Source organism: Ammodytes marinus (assembly GCF_949987685.1).
Source record: "Ammodytes marinus genome assembly, chromosome: 16".
Classification (NCBI taxonomy): domain Eukaryota; kingdom Metazoa; phylum Chordata; class Actinopteri; order Uranoscopiformes; family Ammodytidae; genus Ammodytes; species Ammodytes marinus.
The window spans coordinates 21,367,184-21,392,284 of record NC_137220.1 but is presented as its reverse complement, the minus strand read 5'-3'; the positions used below and the strand labels follow the sequence as shown (position 1 = coordinate 21,392,284).

The window sequence follows — 25,101 nt, the reverse complement described above, 5'->3', positions numbered from 1 at the left end:
TTAAAAAGTAACTCATTTTGTCTGGAAGCTAATATTAGCCCGGAAATAGAAAAATCTCATTCATAATTTTTACATAGCTTATATTTCACTATGAGACTGGGTTAATATAAGAACAGCGCCTTCTAGGGTCACACATTCTGACAGGTCACAGCTTTCGGTGCAACACCGGGTTCGAGTAGCATGATTTTTTTGTTGCGCGCTTTCTCCCCCCATTAGATAAAGCCGTTGTCATGGGTAGTAGGCATGGCAGTAGGGTATATGCGCGAGCGCCGCATGCAACTTTACGCGTCTACCCCTTTGATGCGCATGCCTACACACAGTCTACCTCTCAAACACACCTCAGCGGTGTATTTCCTCACACGTATAGCAATCGTTCTCATGGAAATATGACCCCAGTAGACTACTCGGCAGAAAGACATGGCAGCGTGTCGCGGGAGCACTGCGAGAGGTTTCTGAGGAAGTAGGCTATAACTTGTGGATACTCTTTGACCTCTGCTCAGGTTAATAAATCATGAAAGACTAAAGCTTTCAGACAAACTCAGGAAGAGTCATTTGCAACTCATTGTACGGCACTATTAATGGACAGATCGCCTACATATCAGTGGATAAGTTTTTATAGGCGTTGAGCCGCAGCATCGAGATTTATAAGCTTTCCTCTTTCAGTCTGCGTAGGAAGGAGTTTATTTAAGTCAAATCGTTTTGCTGTGATCCCATCTCATGGGGTGCCAGACGCTCGTTTGGAAACTCCAGGGATGATATAGGCCTATCAACCACGAGGAGCGAGAGAGGGGGGAGCGAAAGTGTGTATTAAAGGAAAGTGAAAGTAAACATTGCAGAAGTAGGAGAATGTGCCTGATCGCCGCAGCTCAACAGCACAGCACGGTAAGCCTCACAATGCTCACATTAATGTTATGGGCGATTATTCTGTATCTCTTGGGATCTTCCTTCTCCCGAGATATACTCTGCACAGGGTGGATAAACGAATAGGGTAAGATAATATGAAATGAAAATATAGAATTCTTTGACGACACCCATATTATGTTGACTATGGTTGAAGATTATTTCCAGTGCCGTATTGCCTATATAGAGCCTATTTATCCTCAGCACGGTTCAGATTTTATTGGTAATTTTTTGTTTTATTATTAGACAGTGTTGGAGGGACCGAGATGAAATGGCGCAGAGAAGGGAATGACATGCAGAGAACGACCCGGGCCGGATTAGAACCCAGGTCATGACATGTGTTTTTAAGTCTTGGCACAAGACAGAAAACCACAGAGAGGGATGAAGGGGGAAAAGGAGCATTAAACAGAGCGTTACACTTCTGGTTTTCAACAGACTGTGCGACATTCTGTGGAATTATGGTGAACAAAATAAAATCAATTATTCAACGTTGTTCACTGAATCATCAGGTTTCCTTGCAGAAAGGCTGTAACCTATGGATTTCAGCACCAGGAGCTGTCTGACTTATTAATCAGCCTGATGTATGCAGGACAGGTGTGTACTAAATAAGCATCTTTTGGAAGTGTTTTTGGTTAAGATGTGTTTGCCTTTAATGGAAAGTGACAATTTAAGAGTAGACATGAAATGTGGGTAGAGAGAGAGAGAGAGAGAGCGAGGGATCTACCTGCAAAAAGAGTATGAGATTCTGTGGCATGCATAGGCTACCAGGGGATCTATAATGGGTGTCTAAGGGAACAGCTCCTAAAAAGTTCCCAGGGGAATAAAATAAAAGTTTACTTGTTTTATGACCTAACATGTAAAAAAATATTTGCTATTATGACTGTTGACCAAGCCCATTTGTTTTGAGGAAGGCTAACACTCAATTGATTTAACAGATGTACAGTATGTGCATCTACTGCATATAAGGCTGCAACCTAGCAGTGATCTTTATCTACCCAAAACAATGGGCAAGAGGACTGACGCAAGACGTATCAAGAAAATGTTTGTTTATTTAGCTCCAAAAGCAAGGCCGGATTATCCATAAAGGATCGGGCGAGTGCCCTGGGGCACCAACCAAATATAGCCAATAGGGGGGCACCAAATGATCAGGACAATGATTAGACCCTAAAACATTTTTTTCATATTTTATATCGGCCATATACTGGAAGATACACAAACATGTACAAAATGAACCATTGTTAAGATTATTAATGAAAAAAATCATTATTATTTTGACTTGGTGTAAGCAAAGTGCCCCCCTCCCCCATCATGGACCAGTCCACAATGACACGGCGGCAGCGGCGCCAAATTTATGTAAACAAAAGCCGCGATTCAAATTGTTCCTTCAGTCGAAAGTTTTTTTTGCCAGCAAGAAATGGAGGAATGAGTTATAAAAGGTAAGGCTTATCGACCATTATTTCTATCTGCTAATGTGTAGCTGTGGTGATTTTATAAGCCGATGTGACGCCACGAAGGTGTGGAGAGGTGCAAACTGCGGTCAAGCCAGCCGACCCATCGAAAGCGACAGTCAAGCCAGCCGACCCAAGTTTTTGCTGTACCTGTTTGTACTAGCCATTACGGTAATAGCGCCACAGAACTAGTTTCAAAATAAAAGCATAGTTTGTGCATTTGTCTGGTACATAACAGAAGACAGTAAATAAAAGCAAATACTATCAAAGGAAATGTACAGACGTTGTGATATGTACTTTCAAAATAAAAGCCAAACTAATTGACAAATGTAATAAGCTTATGTCCATATTTTTTTTAAATGTATATTTAAAAGGAAACGCCTTGTTATCGCAGACTAATTCCAAATCAGGTTTATAGTACACAACCCCAAAGTGTGACCCAGTAAGTTTCAAGACCTTCTCATGTGTAGTTTCAAAATAAAAGCCCACTAGAAATTGAAAATATGAGACAAATTAGATATGATTTTGGATTCAATTAAAAAAAGAACGCCCTGTTATTCCAGAGTCATTCCACTGCAGGGTCATAGTTCACGACCCCATGAGGCCACACAAGAAGTTTCAGGACATTCTGATGTGTAGTTTCAGATTAAAAGCCCACTAGATATTGAAAATATGAGACAAATTAGATATGATTTTGGATTCAATTAAAAAAAAAATGCCCTGTTATTCCAGAGTCATTCCACTGCAGGGTCATAGTTCACGACCCCATGAGGCCACACAAAAAGTTTCAGGACATTCTGATGTGTAGTTTCAAAATAAAAGCCCACTAGATATTGAAAATATGAGACAAATTAGATATGATTTTGGATTCAATTTTTAAAAAAATGCCCTGTTATTCCAGAGTCATTCCACTGCAGGGTCATAGTTCACAACCCCATGAGGTCACACAAGAAGTTTCAGGACATTCTGATGTGTAGTTTCAGAATAAAAGCCCACTAGATATTGAAAATATGAGACAAATTAGATATGATTTTGGATTCAATTTAAAAAAAAATGCCCTGTTATTCCAGAGTCATTCCACTGCAGGGTCATAGTTCACGACCCCATGAGGTCACACAAGAAGTTTCAGGACATTCTGATGTGTACTTTCAGAATAAAAGCCCACTAGATATTGAAAATATGAGACAAATTAGATATGATTTTGGATTCAATTTTAAAAAAAATGCCCTGTTATGCCAGAGTCATTCCACTGCAGGGTCATAGTTCACGACCCCATGAGGCCACACAAGAAGGTTCAGGACATTCTGATGTGTACTTTCAGAATAAAGGCCCACTAGATATTGAAAATATGAGACAAATTAGATATGATTTTGGATTCAATTTTTTAAAAAATGCCCTGTTATGCCAGAGTCATTCCACTGCAGGGTCATAGTTCACGACCCCATGAGGCCACACAAGAAGTTTCAGGACATTCTGATGTGTACTTTCAGAATAAAAGCCCACTAGATATTGAAAATATGAGACAAATTAGATATGATTTCGGATTCAATTTTTAAAAAAATGCCCTGTTATGCCAGAGTCATTCCACTGCAGGGTCATAGTTCACAACCCCATGAGGAGGCATAACAGGGCATTTTTTTTTTAATTGAATCCAAAATCATATCTAATTTGTCTCATATTTTCAATATCTAGTGGGCTTTTATTCTGAAAGTACACATCAGAATGTCCTGAAACTTTTTGTGTGGCCTCATGGGGTCGTGAACTATGACCCTGCAGTGGAATGACTCTGGAATAACAGGGCATTTTTTTTTAAATTGAATCCAAAATCATATCTAATTTGTCTCATATTTTCAATTTCTAGTGGGCTTTTATTTTGAAACTACACATGAGAAGGTCTTGAAACTTACTGGGTCACACTTTGGGGTTGTGTACTATAAACCTGATTTGGAATTAGTCTGCAATAACAAGGCGTTTCCTTTTAAATATACATTAAAAAAAATATGGACATAAGCTTATTACATTTGTCAATTAGTTGGGCTTTTATTTTGAAAGTACATATCACAACGTCTGTACATTTCCTTTGATAGTATTTGCTTTTATTTACTGTCTTCTGTTATGTACCAGACAAATGCACAAACTATGCTTTTATTTTGAAACTAGTTCTGTGGCGCTATTACCGTAATGGCTAGTACAAACAGGTACAGCAAAAACTTGGGTCGGCTGGCTTGACTGTCGCTTTCGATGGGTCGGCTGGCTTGACCGCAGTGAGGTGTGTAATGTACATGTTCCCAGAGACCATTTAGATCAATGTCAATTAGGCTATGATTTAATCTTAATGGTATAAAGATATCACTTCACTACAAAGTAATGTGACTCTAGGTTGTCTTCACTTCTAAATAAATCTATGCAGGAGAGTTAAACCTGCATGCTAATTATTGTTTTTGTATGCCCTAAGGTCATTTATTATGGAAATATGTATATTCATCATGACGTGTTGCATGGTGATGGGTGTTGCATTCTGATTTGAGCATCAGTGCAAGGCTAGTATGAGACTCCTGTCAGTGTCAAGATTTTTGGTTGGATCTAAATGTTTCTGTAGTAGTCTATGTGTGGTGAGTCTGTACTTGTCTTTAGCTACACGTTCTTGTAAATCTGTGGCCTTAATGCCATAGTAAATTTTAAGGACAGGGGCATTTCATGTGAAGTCACCCTGGGGCACCCTAAGGGGTTGATCCGGGCCTGTCCAAAAGATACAACAAAAAAGGCCAACAGGCAAAAATGCAAAAAGTCAAAAAGTCCAGGAAACAAATTACGTAATATTTATTTGATGAAAGGGTGAAATTCTTTCACATGAAATTGAAATACCTAGCAGTTTTTTTAGGAAAACAAAAATAAATTAAAATCAGAAGTATACTTCAATAGATACACATTTTGTATTGAAAACATTTCCAAATGTAGTATTTATCTGTGTAAATATTCTATAATTGAAATCAATTCCTGTAATGTTGTCATTTACTGTAAGGATGCAACTCTAAGCTGTTTGTTTGCTGGGAAATTCGTATTACAGATGCAACTTTAGATTTTTGCAAATTGGGTTGCACTCTCAACCCTGCTTCTGTCAATGAGAGACCATGATTCACAACAGGGTCTATCAATAGCCCTAACTGTATTTCATCAGAAATTACAGCTCAATGTCTTCTAGGTCTTCCTCCACACATCCACACTCTCACTGTCACTCTTCTCTTCTCCCTCCAACAACCTGGACCATTTCAAAAAAACTATATATTTTTGAGCTTTCCTTTTATACTGTAGATACGTTCACTAACAAGTCTAAAACAAGACATATTGGTGTTTCAATTGAAATTGCAATCCGCAGTGTTTGAAATGCACTAGGCATTCACGTTTTGAATGTGTGGTTTACAGTTGTGGCAGCAGTGTGTTAGCATTTGAAAAAAGTGCTGGAAATCCACAGTGTTGTGCAGGCTGTGGTTAAGCCATGAGATAGGTGTGTAGAGTTTTGAAAATTGTGTTTAAGCAATGAAAAACGAGCTACAGTTTGGTCCGAATGAACCGCTGCTCTGCATACTGTTAGAGTTTTGCACTTGTCGCTCCTGTTGTGCCCACTGTGGTTTAGCGATCGAAAAAAACTCTAAGTGGGATCTAGGGCTGGCCCGAATTATTCGAATACTCGTTCGGAAAATTAATATTCGGAGCTTAAATTAGTATTCGGAGCTTCGTTTTTTTTTTTTTTTTTTTTGCAAGAAGCTAGTACTGCAATATAATGTCATCAAATAATTTTATATTTGGATATAAAAGTTAGTAATATTGTAGTAGTAGTAGTAGTATTGCTCATTTAGGAGGATATTACATCACTAAGTGTCATAGCGCATCCATTACTTCACCTCCGAGCGCGTAAATCTTCAACAAAATATGCAGATACTGTCAAAATCGGTTCCAGGGAGTATATAGGGATTATTAACGTTTTTTTTTTTTTTTTGATTAAAAACATTTTTTTTAATATTTTTTTATTTTTTATTTTTTTATGTTGTTTTTGATGGTGTGTTTTTCTGGAACGAATATTCGAATATTCGCCCGGGAAAACCAACGAATATTCGAAGCCTGAAAAATGGCATTCGGGCCAGCCCTAGTGGGATCTGATAAGGCCTTAGGTGATGTAAATTGCACAATTGTGCAACACAATGCCCAGTCAAATCCCAGTTACAGCCCATATAGGCAAACACAGGTGTGGCCAATGTGGAACCCTGGACAAACCCACTTGGGTCAAAAGCAGTCAAAAGCGTAGCTCGGAGCCAGCAGCAGCCGTCCATACACACATGGACACGTTGGCTGCGATGACATGTGTAAGGCCCAATTTTGGACACACACAAACTTTGCTGGCAACAAATAATGAAACTCTAAAGAGATTCTTAATATATGTTTGGAATTTTGATCAGTGACTCGGGATGCATTGGCGTGGAGTCACGGTGATGATGAGGTAGAATGTGAGTTTGACTTTCCTTCTGAAAAGTGTTTAGTCTAGTACTCCCTCATCTGTCCTCTGTTCAGCCTGCTGTTTTTTGCAGTGAGGAAGTATGGTTGTTGGACGATTGAGGATGGAAAGTTATTTTTTTTGCAGTGTGATTAGAATGGCAATTTGTTAGTTTTTGTGTCCTCATTGTGTCTTGCTCTCGTTCAGTCTCTCTCTCTCTCTCACACACACACACACACACACACGTGCAAATAAAATTCCTTCTGTAATGTGATGCAAGTCGGATTAGTTTTTCCCTGTGATTTTTAGTAGGCAACTCACTCTAAAGGTGTGTTTTGTCTGAATTTCTTACCTGGCATTATCTGCTTCAATCCGACCTAAATGTTGACTATCATTTCATCAGCATCTGATACGGTAAAATATAATGGTAAAATGTAATGGATTTTGTTATGACCCCTTTAGAGCCTTCAATAAAACATTTCTATGCTGATGAGAGCGATCTATCCCAGGATGTAATGAGCCCCACGCTGAGAATGGAGCCAACTGAACATCCCTAAAGTAGAACTGAGGTAGTTGGACGACTCAATGCTGAGTGGATTCATGCTGCTCTAACTCCTATAAGACATTTCATATGAGTGGCATATCAATACACAGAAAAATAATCCCCGTTTCTTTTTATTGTGAGCTGCTTTTCAACATCATGTTTTCATTTAGATTTATTTTTTAAGGATTTCTCTTCAGTCCTTGGGCCGGTGGTGGAGAGACCAATAATTGTGTGTGTGTGTGTGTGTGTGTGTGTGTGTGTGTGTGTGTGTGTGTGTGTGTGTGTGTGTGTGTGTGTGTGTGTGTGTGTGTGTGTGTGTGTGTGTGTGTGTGTGTGTGTGTGTGTGTGTGTGTGTGTGTGTGTGTGTGTGTCCCAAACTCAGATACTCACCCCTGGTTTTAAAGCTGTTGCATTTGATATACACCTACGTGCCTGAATTAAAGTATTCACTCTCTTTTAATCAATGCAATTCCTAAGGGAAAGCTTGTAACATTGTTTGTGTGTGTGTGTGTGTGTGTGTGTGTGTGTGTGTGTGTGTGTGTGTGTGTGTGTGTGTGTGTGTGTGTGTGTGTGTGTGTGTGTGTGTGTGTGTGTGTGCGCGCCCTCGCTGGTCTGTGTGTGTATTAATTTATTTTAGGGTTAGAGATGACTGCTCTATAATGTGCCCCCTGCTGTCTGCTTCTCTGTTCCCAGTGTGAGTCCAGATGGTCACGGTGGCAGCATGACTACGTGGAGAAACTGGATGCCTCTTTTTCTCTTTGTAAGTGTGTCACCTACACAGCATTCATAGCCTGATGTAACCAAGCCAGGATGCACTGCTTTGATTTCACAAATGATGCAGTGTGATTATTATTATTATTATTATTATTATTATTATTATTATTATTATTATTATTATTATTATTATTATTATTATTATTATTATTATTATTATGTGTGTTTGACACACTTTCTCCCAATCTATTTTGAAAGCAGGTCTTCAATTGCCCCTGTCACATTTTTTTGTCTTCCAGATTTTCCTCGGTACGATTGACGTGTCAAAACAACACTGTACCGATTACTTCACTCTGGAGGAATTGGTACGTTCTTCATTTGGATTTTACTCATTGAAGCTTGTGAAATGAAACTGAAGGCAATGACGTGTTGATGTCCCACCTTTTTAAAGTAAAATCAACCAGAAATGAACAAATACAAATATATAACTGTGTGTTCCACTTTCAAGATGAAAAATCCATCGGACATTATCTCCCTCGTACAGACTAAGGATCCCAAGGTAAGCTACTCAAACAGTGAGCAACACATGATCTGTTGAGACTCTACATAAACATATGTAGGTGCATTGGGCCTCATTTATCCCACGCCAGCTCTCACCTCGTGTACGCAAGTTTGTAAACAGCACAGACTTGCAGTGCAGGCTGTGCCGGGTAGCCGATGACCAGTGGTGTAGTGGAGGGTATACGTAGGTATACGGCGTATACCCACTTATTTTTCAGGCAACATTGCGTATATCCACTTCTGACGGCCGCGACTTCTGACGGCCTCCATTCGTTTCCACTCTTGTCAATGTGTGTGTAGCTACTTCCATTGTGTGTGTGTAAAATCAGCACAAAGACATGAACATAACAAACAGTGACGGTCCGGCAGACCATAGCGGCCGTCAGCTGTCAGGACAGTGAACGCCCCCCTACTCTCACTAAGCGGGGTCTATTTTCCGGGGTTGTAACTGTAATAGCGTCACTAAAACGGCACCAATTTCCTCCAGAATGGTATTATTGTGTACAGAAAACTAAGACTGACATTTCACAGGCTTGATCAACTCACTAAAATCAGCGAGTCTCGCGAAAGATCAAAGAAACCGCGCCGAATATACATCCTAGTGTGACTGTGTGAATGAATGGAACCTGGAACCCTGTAAAGCGTCTTTGAGTGCCTTGAAAAGCGCTATATAAATCCAATCCATTATTAGTGCCATACGGCAGAGGACTGCTTAGGGACCGTCGCAAACGTATTTTTTTTTCTATTCTTAATAACTCACTGGAAATTCATCCTATCAACACCAAACCACTTCTGTTGTGTTTATGAACTCATTTTGTAGTTCCCACAACCCTTTGTTTTAAAGACAAACCTTTGAAATTTTTTTAAAGGCAAAAATCAGCTGTCTTTCTGTTTGTTAAAAATAAACTAATCTCTGACTGAAACACAATTTTTGCCTCATCTTGAATGCATCTTATATTCATGCATTAGGCCTGTGTTGGACCACTACTCGCAAGGGGCTGTGAGGCAGCGCAATTATGGGAAATGTAGGACCGGCAAAAGCGGCTGCGCACGCAGTACAACTTAGAGTATACCCACTTCTCCAGGCACCACTACACCACTGCCGATGACTTTGTTGGACAAGTGTTAGTAGATAATACTAATGCAGTGTTTGCTTAGACCGAGATAAACATATTAATCACTTAAAAATGTGCAGCTTATGGTGTGCAACTGAGTAGGAGCGCTGATTCAATAGTGCGCTCACGGGTCACTTTGGAGCGCTGCATGGGACTGCGTAAAGGCAGTTATCTCCGACTTGGAGCAGCTGGGGGGACTCTGCAGCACGGGGGCTGCATTCATTCATCGCTTCTAAAATGTTAGGCTAAGTATTCAATATGTAGGCTGCGCTGCTCTTTATGATAAAAACACACGGCACAACATTCAGCTTAACATTTTATTTATTTGACGCACTTTTGAGATTTTAGCGAGCGATGTAGTACCACCATTAACCGGCACATTTCGGCTTGTTTTTCCGATCCTGGACCTCGGCAGTAAGGGTCCAGGGTTGCGCTCGTGGAGCAAGACGGTGGGCGCTCTCACAGCTGATAGTTGCCGGGTCGGCTTGTGCAGCTGACGGCGGGGCTGACCACTCGTGCCAAGCGCATCAGTCATAAAGTAAAACGCAAAATGTTTTATTTTTATTTTTTAAAACCCTTTTGAGTAGTGCTATCTAAAGGGCCAATACATTCTAATCATTCAAATCTCTGCAGACGTATTTATTTCATGGGGACCATTATAGTTGGTACGTCTTTTTCTCCTCTACCACTTATGTAATGCCCGCACCTCCAGTTGGTGTTGCATTTCAGAGCAGCAACACGCTATTTTTAGTGCCGATTTTTAAGTCAGACCACTTTTTCTTCATCTATGTAAATAAATTGCGACATAAAATTGTATATGCTGTTTTATATCATTTGAGCAATAACACTGATGTAAACCTAAAATGCACAATCCTCAGCTGGAGATTGTTTGTCAACACCAACGCTGTTGAGCATTTCCTTCCACACTGCTGCCTTCTGACGTTCTTTGATGCCGCTTTTAATGCTCCGAAATGAATTTACTTTTATTTTTTCTACGTTCGCTGTTATTCTGTCAATTTGTACTTCAGAGAAGTTCCTCTTCTTTGCCGTAATGCGCATATCCATGTCATAAAACCTCTGGGCGAGGCCTCTAAACTGAGAAAATATATGGGCGTGTTATTCAATTTACGATTGTTTTCAGCCGCCGCATTTATCAATGCTGATCTGGTGTACGCTGAGATTGGTGAGATACGACTGTTTGATAAATCCCACGTGATACCTGGCGTAGGGTGATATTTGCGCCAGGATCTGCACCAGTTTCCACGCAAGTTTGATAAATGAGGCCCAGTGTGTGCAATGGTGACGTGTCCATGTTTGCTCTTCCCTAATGCAGGACATGACTGAGTGCACTCTAGAAAACGAATGCAGAGAAAAACGCACATTATGTCATTTTCTACAATGTTTTGACAAAGTGAGTGAATAATACCAAACAATCCTTTTACTGTCATTTGATTCAAGTTTTTTTAAATATTCTTTTTTCCTTGTCAAAGTGGATTGTTGTAGCTGATAAGGCACTATTTTAGTTTCTTTGTTTATTTTTTAGTACCCAGAGGATATTCCAAAGAGAAAAATTTGCGATGGGCCGGCGTCTCACAACATCAGCTACCACCACTTCATGTGCTTGATGGCAAAAGCTGCCAACTTAACGGTTGAGAATCTAAGTCATATAGGTACTGCATCAGTATCACCCGCTTACACACACATCACAATGAACTGAGATCTTCCAATCCAGCTGTTACACTTTACCACTTCCATGCTCCATCACTTACCCCCCAACCACTACACTTCATTCCTGACGTTAATATGCTTTGAAAAACAAATCCCTGCCACTCACTGAAGAAATATCGACATTCGGCACAAAACAAAACACTACGACACAAAGGTCTCGCAAGTTGTACCCCAGCCACATTTTGGTTAAAACTCCTCCATTTTGGGGGCGCCCTTAGCTCAGTTGGTAGGGCGTTCCCCCCCATGGGCCTCGGCCAGCAGCGGACCCGGGTTCGATTCCAGCCCGCGGTCGTTCTCTGCATGTCACTCCCCTCTCTGCCCCATTTCAACTCTGTCTCTACACTATCAATAAAGCATAAAAATGACAAAAAAAAATCTAAAAAAAAAAAAATTAAAAAATCCATTTTCACAAAAATGAATTTACGATTGCCACTTTAAATAGTGTACAAAATTGCATAAAAAACCATCACGGCTGAATATTAATGGTGTCATCTCATCAACTATTACATTTATTCACTTCTCTTTCTCTCTCTGCATCACAGGCTGCGAATACGGTGAGCACACATGGCGTCTTTACTGTTATTGAACCATATACATTCATTTGATTTGTCTTACAATATACATAATGCTTGAACAGTCCCTTGCCTCCTTTGATATAATATTTCTGCATGTATAAACTCTGTTTTAGATACTGTATGCCGGGTCTATACAGGAATGGCATCCACTGGTAAGGCACAGCTTTTTATCAAAGTGCACTTTGATGCTGGAAATGTTGCTGGCTGTCGCTTGAATGCAGTTCCCCCCAACTCACCACCCAGAAAGTCTATTTTACTTAGAAGACGTTGATGCATTATTTAACCTTTGTTTATTATAGCTTTTGACTGCATCATTGTTTCTGGCTTTCTGCTTTGTTTTGATTGCTTGATAACAACTAATGAATGATTTTCGGGAGGAACATTCTATCATTTATTTTAAACACTTTTACCAATCACATAATCCTAAAGCCCTTTCAGACAACTTTGTATTGCTCCTAAGAGAGGCCGATATTGTCTGTTAACGTTAATCCAGTCCAAAACCCATATGTGGGATTTTTACTCTCCTTGTTATCTGAGTGCACTCCTGGTGACAGATTTGTCATCCCTTCTGAAGAGGGCAACATTGGTCAAGTGATCTTTGGTCTAGTGATCTTTTTCTGGTCTAGTGATGTCCAAATTCTTGATTGCAAGGAACTACTTTTTGTGCAGCTTTAAAGGGGACGTTTTATGAAAAAACATACTTTTCCAGTGTTTGTTCACACGTTTAAGGTATTTGCTATCCCAACCAGCCCACACAATCTGACAAAGGACAACTCAGTCAGTTTATTCAGGGCTGCTTATGTAAAAAAAAAAAATGTAAATAAATATACACAAGCTTCGAAAAGTGATGTCACCATTCGAAGCTTGTTGACATATTACATTCCCACGGGAAAGCTCCAAAACAGAGGCCACAGACTCTAGGTCATTGGCACAGCAACACTGAAAGAAGTTATCAGTGCCAACCAGTGCCAAAACCCATGTAGGCAGCTAGAGTTAATGAGCAGTGTACACCCATGTAGATCTGACCAAGCAGAGCAGACTGGGCTTTTGAGAGAGAGGGCAACAAAGGCTTGAAATAGGTGATAAGACATGGGCAGTTTGACAAAACGAATGGGTTTTTTGAACAGTAAACCATTAAAACCTTTCTATAGACACATTTGAACCCAGAACATTCGCATATGTCTCATTTACATATTGCAGTAAAGGTACAGGAAACGGTATGTAGAATTAAACTTCCTCCATATTTATATGCAGTCATACCTCTTCAGGTATTTGGCAAACTATTTAAAGTTACAGGAAAAATCTTAAAGGATCACTTAGAGCTAAAGCCAAAAACACTAGCATCAGCATCAACGACAGTGCTAAAATGGTGTACGGGTTGTTCTCTGTCTTTGTTTAGCTTGTTAACACGATAACATTTGCTCACACTAATAATGTATTGAGACTTTTAACGACACTAGGAAATTAAGATGATTAGATTTTGAGAATTTCCTAGAGCAGTATTATATCATTAAATCACAAATTAAAAAAGTTTGAGTTGCCTGTGCCTTTTTAATACTGCTATCATTTTACCACAAGTCAATTCCATTCGAATATTTCGTTCAAAGACATAGACTTAACTTTTTGTAATTGTTTTTAGTGCCTACAATGCTAATATTGTAAGGTGTTATTACTGACTCACTGATTGCCTGCAGTTTTAGATCAGACAACAACACGGCCACCACAGCCAACATCTACAGTATCAACAACATCAATGGCAGAAAAAACAACAGCAGCACCAACAGTATTGTCGCCAACAACGACGGTATCAACAACAGTATTGCGAACAGCAATAGTCACACTTAACGAAACCAATGGTAAGCTATCAACACTTTACTTGAATAACATTATCTTTGAATTACTTTTCCAATATTCCAGAGAGTCCGGAAGCTCAGTCTCTTCTCTTAAAAAAATGAAATAAAAAACATACGGTTAGAAATTGGATACAGCAGAATACTTATCTTTGTATGGATTGTCCAAGAACACTTTTGGAATGACCTGTCTTTCTTTGAAGATGATCATTTGACCACGATGGGCAGTAATGAACCTTTTACACATTAAAATGCAACTTTGGACAACGGTTGCTCCTCTAGGTTTTTCCTTTGGGAGGCATCTCACGCAGGGAAAGAGTATTTTTTCTTGGGGTAGCCAACAATACGGCCCCAAAATCATTGAAATTAACAATGAGCATTGTTGTATGTGCATGTCCTGCATCCAAAGCTGTGATTATGTATGAATCCATGGTTTTACGGTGGTTAAAACAGAATTTGGCAAGTTGCCTGCTTTGACTTATCCAAACTAGAAAAGAGCACAGTAATGTTGGCTGGAAGGAAAGCTTAGTGGGTAAAACCACTGGCCTCGCTACGGGAGGCTGGGGTTTAGTTGCTGGTCCAAGCATGGCAAGAGTAGGCCAACCTCATCAATAAATGTGTTTTGCACCAGCTAAATGACCTGTGCCTATTGTGGTCTTTTATTCACCCAAATGAAGATGTCAAACAGGCTTAAAGCCAAGAAAATTTGGGGCGATCGTGGTGTAGTGGTTAGAGCGTCCCCCTAGAGCAGGGGTGTCCAAACTACGGACATTATATTTTTATATTTTAAAAATATAATGTAATCTGGCCACTTGAAAAAAAAAATTTTTTTTTTTTTTGCATTTCTTAGTTAACCCACTAGTGCAGGGGTGTCAAAACTGATTGATTGGCCAGTGGCACATTTAAAAAATATAATGTAATATGGCCCTTTTAATTTTTAAATAATTTAAATGCACTCATTATATTACAGAGAAATAGGTCCCATAAAAGAAAAAGAGCACCAAGGCCATCCTAGAGGACCCTGCATAATATTTTATTTTAAATGTATGTGTCCTTCTCCAATAGCTTCTAATTCACCTGACTAATTCTCCATTTTTTTCATACAAAATTCTTCAGCTTTAGCCTCTTAATTTCCCTCTCTAAGTGCACCAGATTCATGCATTTCACTTTAAAAACTTTAAAAAATCTCCCGGGGGGCATACCCCTGGACCCCCCTTGGAGGGGCGGGATATCGGCTGGCTACTATTTTCACCCAGCTGGACATTGGACGCAAAAACAGAAAACACTGGGTGTATCAATGGCATTTAACAAGAGGGGGAATGTATCTGTTTAATGTGCAAGTAAAGTGTTGCCGTGAAGAAGGATTACAATTTACGAAGACACTATGAAACTAAACATCAGAGCAGCTACATGTCCTGATAAATGTGTTATTTTTGCAAAGTGGCCCGGCCCTTTGTAGATTTTTCTGTATGTGGCCCTCAGTGAAAAAAGTTTGGACACCCCTGCCCTAGAGGCTCAGCCCTCATCGAAGCAGACATGGTTCGAGTCCAACCCTTGGTCGTTCTCTGTCTGTCATTCCCCTCTCTACCCATCTCCATCTCCAAACTGTCTAATGAAAGCAACAAAAAGGTTAAGTAGGCTACATACTTAGTACAGATAAAGTAAGTGTCTACTGCCAATAAAGAGATGCTTATACCTTTAATGACAATAATATTCCAAAATGCATCCAAAATTACTTTCTACTAATTTTATGTTAGATGGATAATAATTTTGTGATGGATATATTATCTTTTTATAAGCGTGACCTTAACATACTGCAAATAATATTAACTGTGGATCAGTTAATTAGACAGGAGAGAAGTCATTTAAGGGTCAGCCCATTTTTACCTTGGTATTTGAAAGATCCTGGCTGTGGCCTTGTCTCTATCCTCTGTATTTGAACGATAGACACTACACTGAAAGAAATACAGAAGTATCGAAGCAGTGTGCTTGCCTTACACTGTAAGTTTGCAATTGGACTGATATTCTTCTCTTTTTCATCTTTCCAAAGGCCAAAGTGACTACGTTAAGCTTGAAAAAGGTAAGCCCACTTGATTAAATGTGAACATTAGATGCAAATATGTCAATTACGAGGTGCCGTTTAGGCCATAATATTTCAAGACACATCAATATCACCTCGCACTCATACTACTTTTTCTCGCACACACACAGATAATAAGTATGCACAATCACCACTTTCATCTGGAACACATTTCTCTCAAAATGTTGTGTATCTACCAACTAAAAAGTTGTGTGTGTGTGTGTGTGTGTGTGTGTGTGTGTGTGTGTGTGTGTGTGTGTGTGTGTGTGTGTGTGTGTGTGTGAGCAAAACGTTGTGTGTTTGTGCTGAAAAGTAGTTTGTGTGCAAGGTTTTCCCTACATGTCTGAATTGTATTGGCTCCTCCATTTTGACCTGAACCGGAAGTGAAAAAAGGAACTTGAAAATATTGAGTACCTAAAGTCAAGAAAAATGAACTTTATCTGACTGACTGGAAAATGAATACTCATGTTTTTGCGCTAGGGTTATGCAATGGTGTCCATAGGCACCTTGTGGTGGCGCGGGTGGGGTGATGTACCCACAGTACTACTCACAGAGCTAACCCCCGTTGGACGCTACCCCCTTAGTGTATGATGTGAAAATGGTGCATGTGTATGCTTTTCATGTGTGTGTGCTAGAAAAGTATTATTTGTGCAAGGTGAATGTGCATGCTTTCTTGATATGGGCCTAAACGGCTCCTCATAGTGTCCCATGTTTTGTGTTTGTGGGATTATTCTGGAGAGTGAAAAATCACCCATGCAATAATCAGATACGTTGAGTTAAACCACACCAAATGATTATTTGGAGTTAGGGTTATTGGCTCGTTTATTATTACTAACTCTACGTTGGAAAGAGTTATTTTACTTTTCCTGCTAATTGTTTTGGATTCCGCTTCAGCCTGTGGTCCTTTGACATTTCTTTAGTAAAGTTCATTGAAATGTGTCTCTGATCTCTGATCCCTGATCTCTCTCTCTCTGTCTCTCTGTCTCTCTCTCTCTCTCTCTCTCTGTCTGTCTGTCTTAACACAGAGAGCTCAAACCTGAAGATAGCTTTATTGCTGTCTTTGCTCAGCAACGTGGCACTGCTGGCTTCTTGCCTGTACGTGCGGCACCAGAAGAGGGTGAACAAGGACGCGCCTTTTCAGAATGGAAACCCTGTGTCGGGCAATGAAGCCTCACTGGGGGCTAAGGCAATAACAGAGGTAAAGACGCTGTTGGAAATGTTTTTTTTCTTTGTGACGTTCCATGCATACTACGTATAACGCAAGAGTCCATTTTTAATGTTGTCATACTAGACTCGTTGTTTTTATGATCACAAATGAAAACACTGTATGGGAAATAGTATACCTAAGCAGCTCTTCCTTTTAGTAAAGTGATGAAACATTGATTTTGTTAGCACTGTACAGCTGTACTTATCCCACAAGTATTTTGTCATTTGCAATGCTGTCAGAGCCGGATTTTATATAAATGTACTTGGGGTGTAACGATACACGTATCAGGGTTTTTCCTGGCTCATTATGGGCCTTTGGGGGGTGAGAACACGGAACAACTTGGGGTCGGGACTGCAACAGTAAAGCCGAAAGGTTTGTGAATTTTAAGAGCGGTGTGGTTGAGAAAGGAGAGTTTCAATGATCGTTTTATTACGATTATTTAGTTTTCATGATCGAGGGAAGTAGTAATATAAATTGAAATGCAATGCATCCTCCAGCCCTACAAGAAGGATGACTTGTATTGGGCTGAACTAGAAACACATTTGGGGAGGTTTTAAATAGCTAAATATATTCTCAATTTTTGTCATTTTGGCTCTGGTGATTTTCCTTTGGGGGAGGCATAAAACCACTTTGGGGGGCGCCAAATATTTATCTATGCAGGAAAAACCCTGCGTATTTGTACCGTACCGTGACGGTACAGGCACTTCTGGGTGGTTACAGGTGTGGACCGCGGTCTGTATGTGGAGTACATAGTGTTATATGGCGAATGTACAGGCTTGTTTTGCGGTGTGGAACTTAAAACTTGTCGTCGGAGTTCCCCCCCGGACCATATAGCCTCCGGGTCGGCTCGATTGAGAGTCTCTTATCTCCATGATGAGCATGAGGATCAGGCAGTGTTGCCAACTTAGCGACTTTGTCGCTATATTTAGCGACTTTTCAGACCCCTCTGGCGACTCTTTTTCAAAAAAGCCGACCAGCGACCAATCTAGCCGCTTTTTCTGGTGTTATTGGTGACTTTTGGAGACCCTGTCGCTAAAGCATGTATCGCTCTTAACTTCTAAACGAGCAGCGGGTGACTCCGCGGCCACTCCCCCGTCCCAGAGCACTGACAGGCGGCAGAGTCCTCACGCAGCAGCCCCTCCAGCTGCAGTCCGCTCAAATCCCGTTTGAGAGATAACTTAAGATTCCAGGTGAATTATGAAAACAGTGATAGACGTTTGGAACAATCTCGGCACACTGGTCATTGTTTCACTGCGATATCGCCTACAACACAATGAGGCAACACGTCAAACATGCATACGCATTTGAGAAGGTACCATCCAGGTGTTACTATCACCGTTACTGTGAAGAGAAAACGAACTGTGCAAACCCAGGCAGTAATTTCTTTTTTATAATGAACATACATAAGCTGTCATTTAATTAATGCTGCAATTTTTATATTTATAAGAGAACAGCTTAAGAGAGCTGCAGCAATATTTTCTTTTTATAAAGTCAAAAAGACCCTTAAAGACCCATTAATACTGTATATTTTTCATTGCAATTTTAGTTTATGCTGCACCTACACTATTTTTTAATAAGTATTTTATTTATTGGAGAATTGCAGCAGTATTTTTATATCTGTTATGCATTTTATTTTTATGTTACATACTGTCAGCTAGTTACTGACTTCTAAAGCTGTTCTTTAACTATGAACCGTACCGTACTGCAACGTACCGTGACTTCAAAACCGAGGTACATACCGACCCGTGACTTTAGTGTACCGTTACACCCCTAACAATTACTGTATAAGTGAATCTGAAGTGAATTTTAACACTGCAATAACTACATCCATACATCAACACAGACATATCCAGTATAGTCCCCTTTCTGTATTTAATGTTTATAACGTCTGTATTATAATGAATCCACTAGGGAACCAATATGATCTGTCAAAACCTTCTTTTTAGAAGTAGGTCAGTCAGTCACGTATTCCAAACACTGGATTTCCTTCCCTTGTTCCCGTTTCATACACACACCCACCCACACTCACCCACTCACACGCTACACACACTGTGCTGCTACACCCACCTTTAGGGAAAAACTTTCAACAGAATGTTTTGCAACAGTGCTCATGTTAAACTCTTTTCTTTCTTTCAGACAAACACACTGCTGGAAAATGTTGAAGTTTCATTGAATGCAGGTAATAATAATTGTTGTTGTTGTTGTTGTTGTTATTATTATTTTTTGGCCTTTTATCTGTAGTCATCTAGGTCCGCGGCTGCTAGAGGCTGGATTTTTCTTTAACCCATTGATGACGGCTGCTGCGCGATGCCACATTGTATCTCCTGCCGGCTGCTGCGTGCGCAGCATCTAGGTCTACTATAGGCTACTGACGAAAATCACACAACACATTGCATCTATTTATTAACAATATTTATGAATTTAGGCTATATTTTGCTGCTCCAACTCAAATTCAGCCCAGCCAGGCGATAGTTAAGTTTCAGTTTTGTTTTCATCTCCGTGGTATACAGCCGTTTGGACCAGCTGATCAGGTCCCGACTGTCGGGAGTCAGTCTGCGTTCCAGTTGTACTGGGAAGTCGGATTTATGGTGCCAGTGATAACTGAACTAAATTATAAAATAAAGCTATCTCCTCCTTCCTATATATGTCTATCTTTATCCCTCCACTGCACACTCAGTCCCTACTAACTTTGAAATGTATTTTATTCATGTTTCTACTTACAGTAGTCTGGATGAGCACAGCTGTGGCCGAGGTGGCGAGGCTGTAAAACTGCTAAGACTGGAGAAACGAATGACTGTCGTTGGCAATTTTCCTCTCGCGTCGGGGAAGAAAGACTTTTCATGTTCAAGCTTCAACTCATACGTGAAGAGGAGGGCTACGCAACAAGCCGCAGCATGCCAGTTTACTCTGCCGTGCTGACAGAGTTGTTATTACTCCACCACTCTGTCAAAGGGAAATGAAATGCAACATCAGACTAACCCTATATAATATCTCTGTCGGTTATTTTAATGCATGGAAAAGATTCTGATGTGATTGAGAGGCAACTGTAGAATTACGCAACCAGTCTGTAAACATGCGTGTGAGTTTTTGTGTTACATTACTGATTACTCAAATATATAGTTAATATATCGGATACTATTCAACAGAACCCGAGTCCGACAGCTTTATGGTCAACCCTTGATAAAGCCTATTCACTCACAAGCTTCCTCACCGGGCAGAGACCCACCTCCTTCCGCTTCATTATCAAGTCCAACTGTCCACATTCATAACAAAGAGTATGCATGTAAAGTAAACTGCACACTTGCATTCTTCAAGCAGCGAGTTATCTAGCATCATCTCAGATCCATATGTGTTAAAACATGATAAAAACTATCAAAACAGATATTGGGAAGGATTTGTACCTGCTCCGCCATTGAAGGCGCATACACATTCACCCATCTGTCACTCTTCACATGCACCGGCAGTGAGACGAGTGCCGGTTTGTAGCGTTCTCTCTTCTGATTGGTTATCAGTAGTGGGATCCCCAAAAAGTTTATTTGCCGATTACATGCAGAGAGTGACTGAGAGATCGGCTTTATGAAACGCACACACTATATAAGTGATCACTGTATGACTAAAGAGCGATTTAACACTTATGTTAACATAAATAAATCGCTTACTTCACCTTTAACTGCTCATAAATCCAAAGTTGTACATCGTATTAAGTCCTGAGTTGCATTGGAGGCTTGGCCCGCGTTCATAACTGCTTGCAGTTCTATTTTTATTTTTACAGTGCTGGCATTTGAGTATATTTCTGTTGTTCATGTTTGACCATGTGGCAAATGTGACACTTGTGCCTATTGTATATTTTTTTTAATCGACCAGTTTATTTATTGTGTATTGTGACAGAAAGAATATGATTGTGTGTGGTCAGTCTCAGTGGATGGAGCCGTTAGTGTCATAGTTGTTGTGTCCTTGGGCAAGACACTTAACCCACCTTGCCTTCTGTGAATGTCGATAGTTAGCCTGCTATCGGTGTACGAATGTATGTGTGAATGGTAACGTGGGAAAGGAAAACAGGTCTCCCTTGCAAAAGAGTCTTGGGTCTCAATGGGATATACCTGTATAAATAAAGGTTAAAAAAAATAAAAAAGGAAAGTAGTAGGAATACAAATGACTAAAATGCCAATGCTTTTTTGAAAAAAAAGGCCCTTTGGTTAAATTGGCCTGCCAACTGGCTTCCATTCTGAGCCCTCATCCACTGAAGTTTAGAACATTGAGATTGTGCTCCATTATTTGATGAGTATAATGTAGGCTATGCCTGATCACTGTACTATCTTTTTGTAATGTGTGTGTTGTGTAAAGCTGTGAATAAATGTATTCCTACTTGGTAAACTATGGGCAGTGTTGGTATGTGATGCCTTTTTAAAAAACTACCAATGGGGGGAATCAAAATCTGGAGAGAAAAAATCTGTACACTGTGACTTTAAACTGTGTGTGACATTCCCTAACAAATAAAGTAATTATATTGGGATAAATTGTGATGGCGTGATGGACTGCTGCCCATCTTACATTTCCACCTAAAATTACAAACAGTACTTCATATTTTGCTTTATTTTATAACTATAATTTGTTGTGTTCATTAGCATAACAAATACTGAATAATTTTTTTAAATAAAAAAATATTCTTTCAGCTAAGACATGCACTTTCTCGAGCTAGAATACTCAGTAGATCTGTTTCTATAAATAATGTACAATGAGTGCATACATTTGTGCTTCATGAACTGTTTTCCTGGTATTCTAAATTATTTTAATCATTTTAAAGATGCACGACTGACTTGTTGCAGCAAAGTGCTTCACTTTGTTCATTAGCTAGTCGCCAACATTGTCTGGTGGTTCCTGAATCATTGATGGATGGCCTCACTTAATATCAAGTGATTGTTAATTTGTCTTTGAGTGCTCTGCATGTCTCAGCTGGGACAGACATGATAGCGAGCGATTACATTACAAGCCTCGGACTGAACTGATTACCTCAATAAAATATTCAGGCTGAGACACGGCTTGCATTTGAAAACACGTATAGCACTAAACAGTCAACTTTATCATGCCCGTGTTTACGTGCATAGGGATGTAGGCCTACGTGACGCATCCCTACAGCTGACTGTGTGGCAGAGTCACACATCGGGACAACAACCATCCCTTTTAATGGCCCGTAGCAATATTCTTCTACTTCTTTTAGCAAACAGATACAAGGGGGGTATTTCTTAAACATTTTTCATCCGTGTTTTTGGCGGTTGGTTCAGTTAATAGTGCAACAACTGCTCGCAATTTCTGCTCTGCTACTTTGCTCCGGAGTAGGCTTTCAGCCCCTTACGACGACCCCGCCCACGTTCAGGAGGTAGGCTACTATTTGCGGTGGAAAACGACCCGTGCTGCTACCAAACCAAGTTGAGTCGAGTCGAGTTGAGCTACATTTGCGGTGGAAAAGCGCCATAAATGTCTAAGGCCCCACACTGTATAGTGTACCAAGGTTCATGTTTTTGTTGCAATTAGTGTGAGATGGACCCTATTTTTTGCCTAAAATGCCTGGAGTATTGGGTCGTCCTAAACTTCCCTGGCTATCAGGCCGCTATATGATTTAATAAGATGGTATCAGCTGTTCTACCCTGCATCATGTCTGCACAGGGTATCCCCATTGAGACTGCTGCCACCTACAAATCACAATAGGTATTTGTTATCATCACAATTGATGATAAGAAATGGCTATTTGTGATATTGGGCTGTTTGAACAAAAACTGCTTCTACTTTATTTGATTTCAATGGGCAGAACTCTGCACCTATAATCTAGAATTCTATTCTTGCAAAATTACTTACACCTGGCTTGACAAAGCGGCCCCTTTTCATCCTGGATTGGCGTTTATGCAACTGACTAATCCAAAGTGCCCAGGCTAGACTTTGTCAAGGCTGGCTTTATCAATCATCCTGGATATCTTTATTCCACTTTTATGCAATAGGCCCCAGGTTGGTAGAGAAAGTTTCCCCCTATTTCGAGTCTGGAGGCAACACAACAAGGTCCAAATCTCCTTGTGTATTACTGTCTGTACTATGGGAACCTTCCCTAGAACTCGTAGCCTACCAACTATTTGCATTCGGTCTGGCAACATGGGTGGCTAATAACATTGACTTTTACATGAGCCCATTTATTTCTTTATGTGAGACCACACACACACACTCAAACACAAGCGTGCATACACAAACACGCGCACGCACACACACACACACACACACACACACACACACCCACACACACAACTGCCAAGTACACATGTGCTGTATATTTCTCGGACTTTACCCAGAAAAACGGCGTTGGTAGCGGGTTGATGGAAGAAGACACAGTTTGAGGCAGATGAGGAGGTCTCAGGAACAATTCTTTTATTTAAAACAAAACTCATCCTGCAGTCAAAACGAAGCCAATAAAAAGTTAAAGTGTTTGTAGCCAAAAAACAAATAGAGGTACATGCATAAAACAAAAAGCTATGAAGAGTTCCTGTATACTAAAAGACCTGTCTTCTTCTTCTTCTTTTCGGTTATCGGCGGGTTGCAACCATAACTTTTTTGGTGCATACCGCCACCAACTGTACCGGAGTGTAACAACCGCATAACCTGTCTCTTCCTGAATTGTTGTGGCCTTTAACCTGCAAATCTAAGTGAGCTGATTGGTCCTTAGGTCAGTAAGCTCCACCTCGCCTAACTCCTGATTGGTGGACCCTAACTAACTCTGACCTACACTGTTCAGAGGACATCTGGGGTAATCATCACCTGAAGGTGCTATGCCATTTGGGGCCAGGAAGTCTGATTCAGTAACTTTAGGACAATCCCTTTAGCCAATAAATTAGCTATTAGACCTTCACCCTTTCCCCAAGACCTGTAAACCCAAACCAGACTGTCCTAAATTGCCCCCCACATAGGATCATCTCCGAGTCTCCCTTTGTGTGCAATTTAAATGATCTACAGATCAGCCTGCTGGCTTCCTCAACTTAAGCAATCCATATTCCTAACTCTGCACACACATATACCCACGAGAGCTGCTCTCCCCTTATAGTTACTTATGTATGTAATTAAACAATCTCCTGATTATCAGTAATCTTAGAATGTGTCATAACGAAATACACTACACATGCAATAACTAAAGACTGCTTCCCATCTTACATTTCACATAAACAGTGGTGCAGCTATAAGGACTACGCTCTTGGAGCTTGGTAAGCTTTCTTCTATTCTGCCCCCTCAACCTGGAACAGGTTTCAACATGAAGAGAAGCAATCCAGCTCGATTACCCTTGGGGATTTGATAATTATTTCAAAAAATCTTGAGAGGTCATCTGTGGGTGTTTGCTCTTGCAAACGCACATTGCACTTATCACTTTGATGAGTTGCATTACGTTTTTACTGTATTTGCTCTCTCTCTATTCAATGGCCTGTCTGTCTATAACTTTAACGTGTGCTCTTAACGTCAAGTGCTAACATACTAACCCCTCCAACATAGGGTCGACACGGTCAGCCAAGATCGTAAAGTGAGCAGCAAAAAGGGCAAGTCTAAACAAAGGACATCTGTTTCATCCAATCCCCTTTACCCTTTCACGGATGACAATTATGATGACAATTATGATGACGCGATTAACAAAAAGGGTTGTAACAGTTCTGCTAGTGTTGTTTGTCCTGCTACATTCCATGCACATGACTGCATTGATCAAAACTTTATAGATTGTCTTGTGGCCTCTGTCCTATGCAGAAGAAAATATTCCATAAGCGCCACTGAAGGAGAACACATAGGCCATCGGAAATTCACAAATGATGTAAATAATGAAATGCATAAGGCCTTGTGCACCACCAAGGGCTTAGGTCATTACTGTGG

At 40.2% G+C, this 25,101-nt stretch overlaps 1 protein-coding gene across 2 annotated transcripts; it reads left to right on the top strand.

Moving 5' to 3' along the window:
• Positions 1-415: 415 nt before the first annotated feature.
• LOC307262724 (uncharacterized protein) lies at positions 416-21,683 on the top strand. 2 transcript variants are annotated; one of them, XM_080043687.1, is made up of 14 exons: positions 416-882; positions 7,300-7,406; positions 8,075-8,141; positions 8,395-8,460; positions 8,604-8,654; positions 11,105-11,182; positions 11,315-11,441; positions 12,042-12,053; positions 12,188-12,226; positions 13,769-13,930; positions 15,975-16,004; positions 17,030-17,202; positions 19,348-19,390; positions 19,935-21,683. In XM_080043687.1, the coding sequence occupies exons 3-14, from the start codon at positions 8,103-8,105 to the stop codon at positions 19,976-19,978; spliced, it is 864 nt and encodes a 287-aa protein (XP_079899813.1). In that variant the 5' UTR covers positions 416-882; positions 7,300-7,406; positions 8,075-8,102; the 3' UTR covers positions 19,979-21,683. The 2 variants fall into 2 exon arrangements, with proteins under 2 accessions (XP_079899813.1, XP_079899812.1); XM_080043686.1 differs by lacking the exon at positions 7,300-7,406.
• The last annotated feature ends 3,418 nt before the right edge of the window (positions 21,684-25,101 follow it).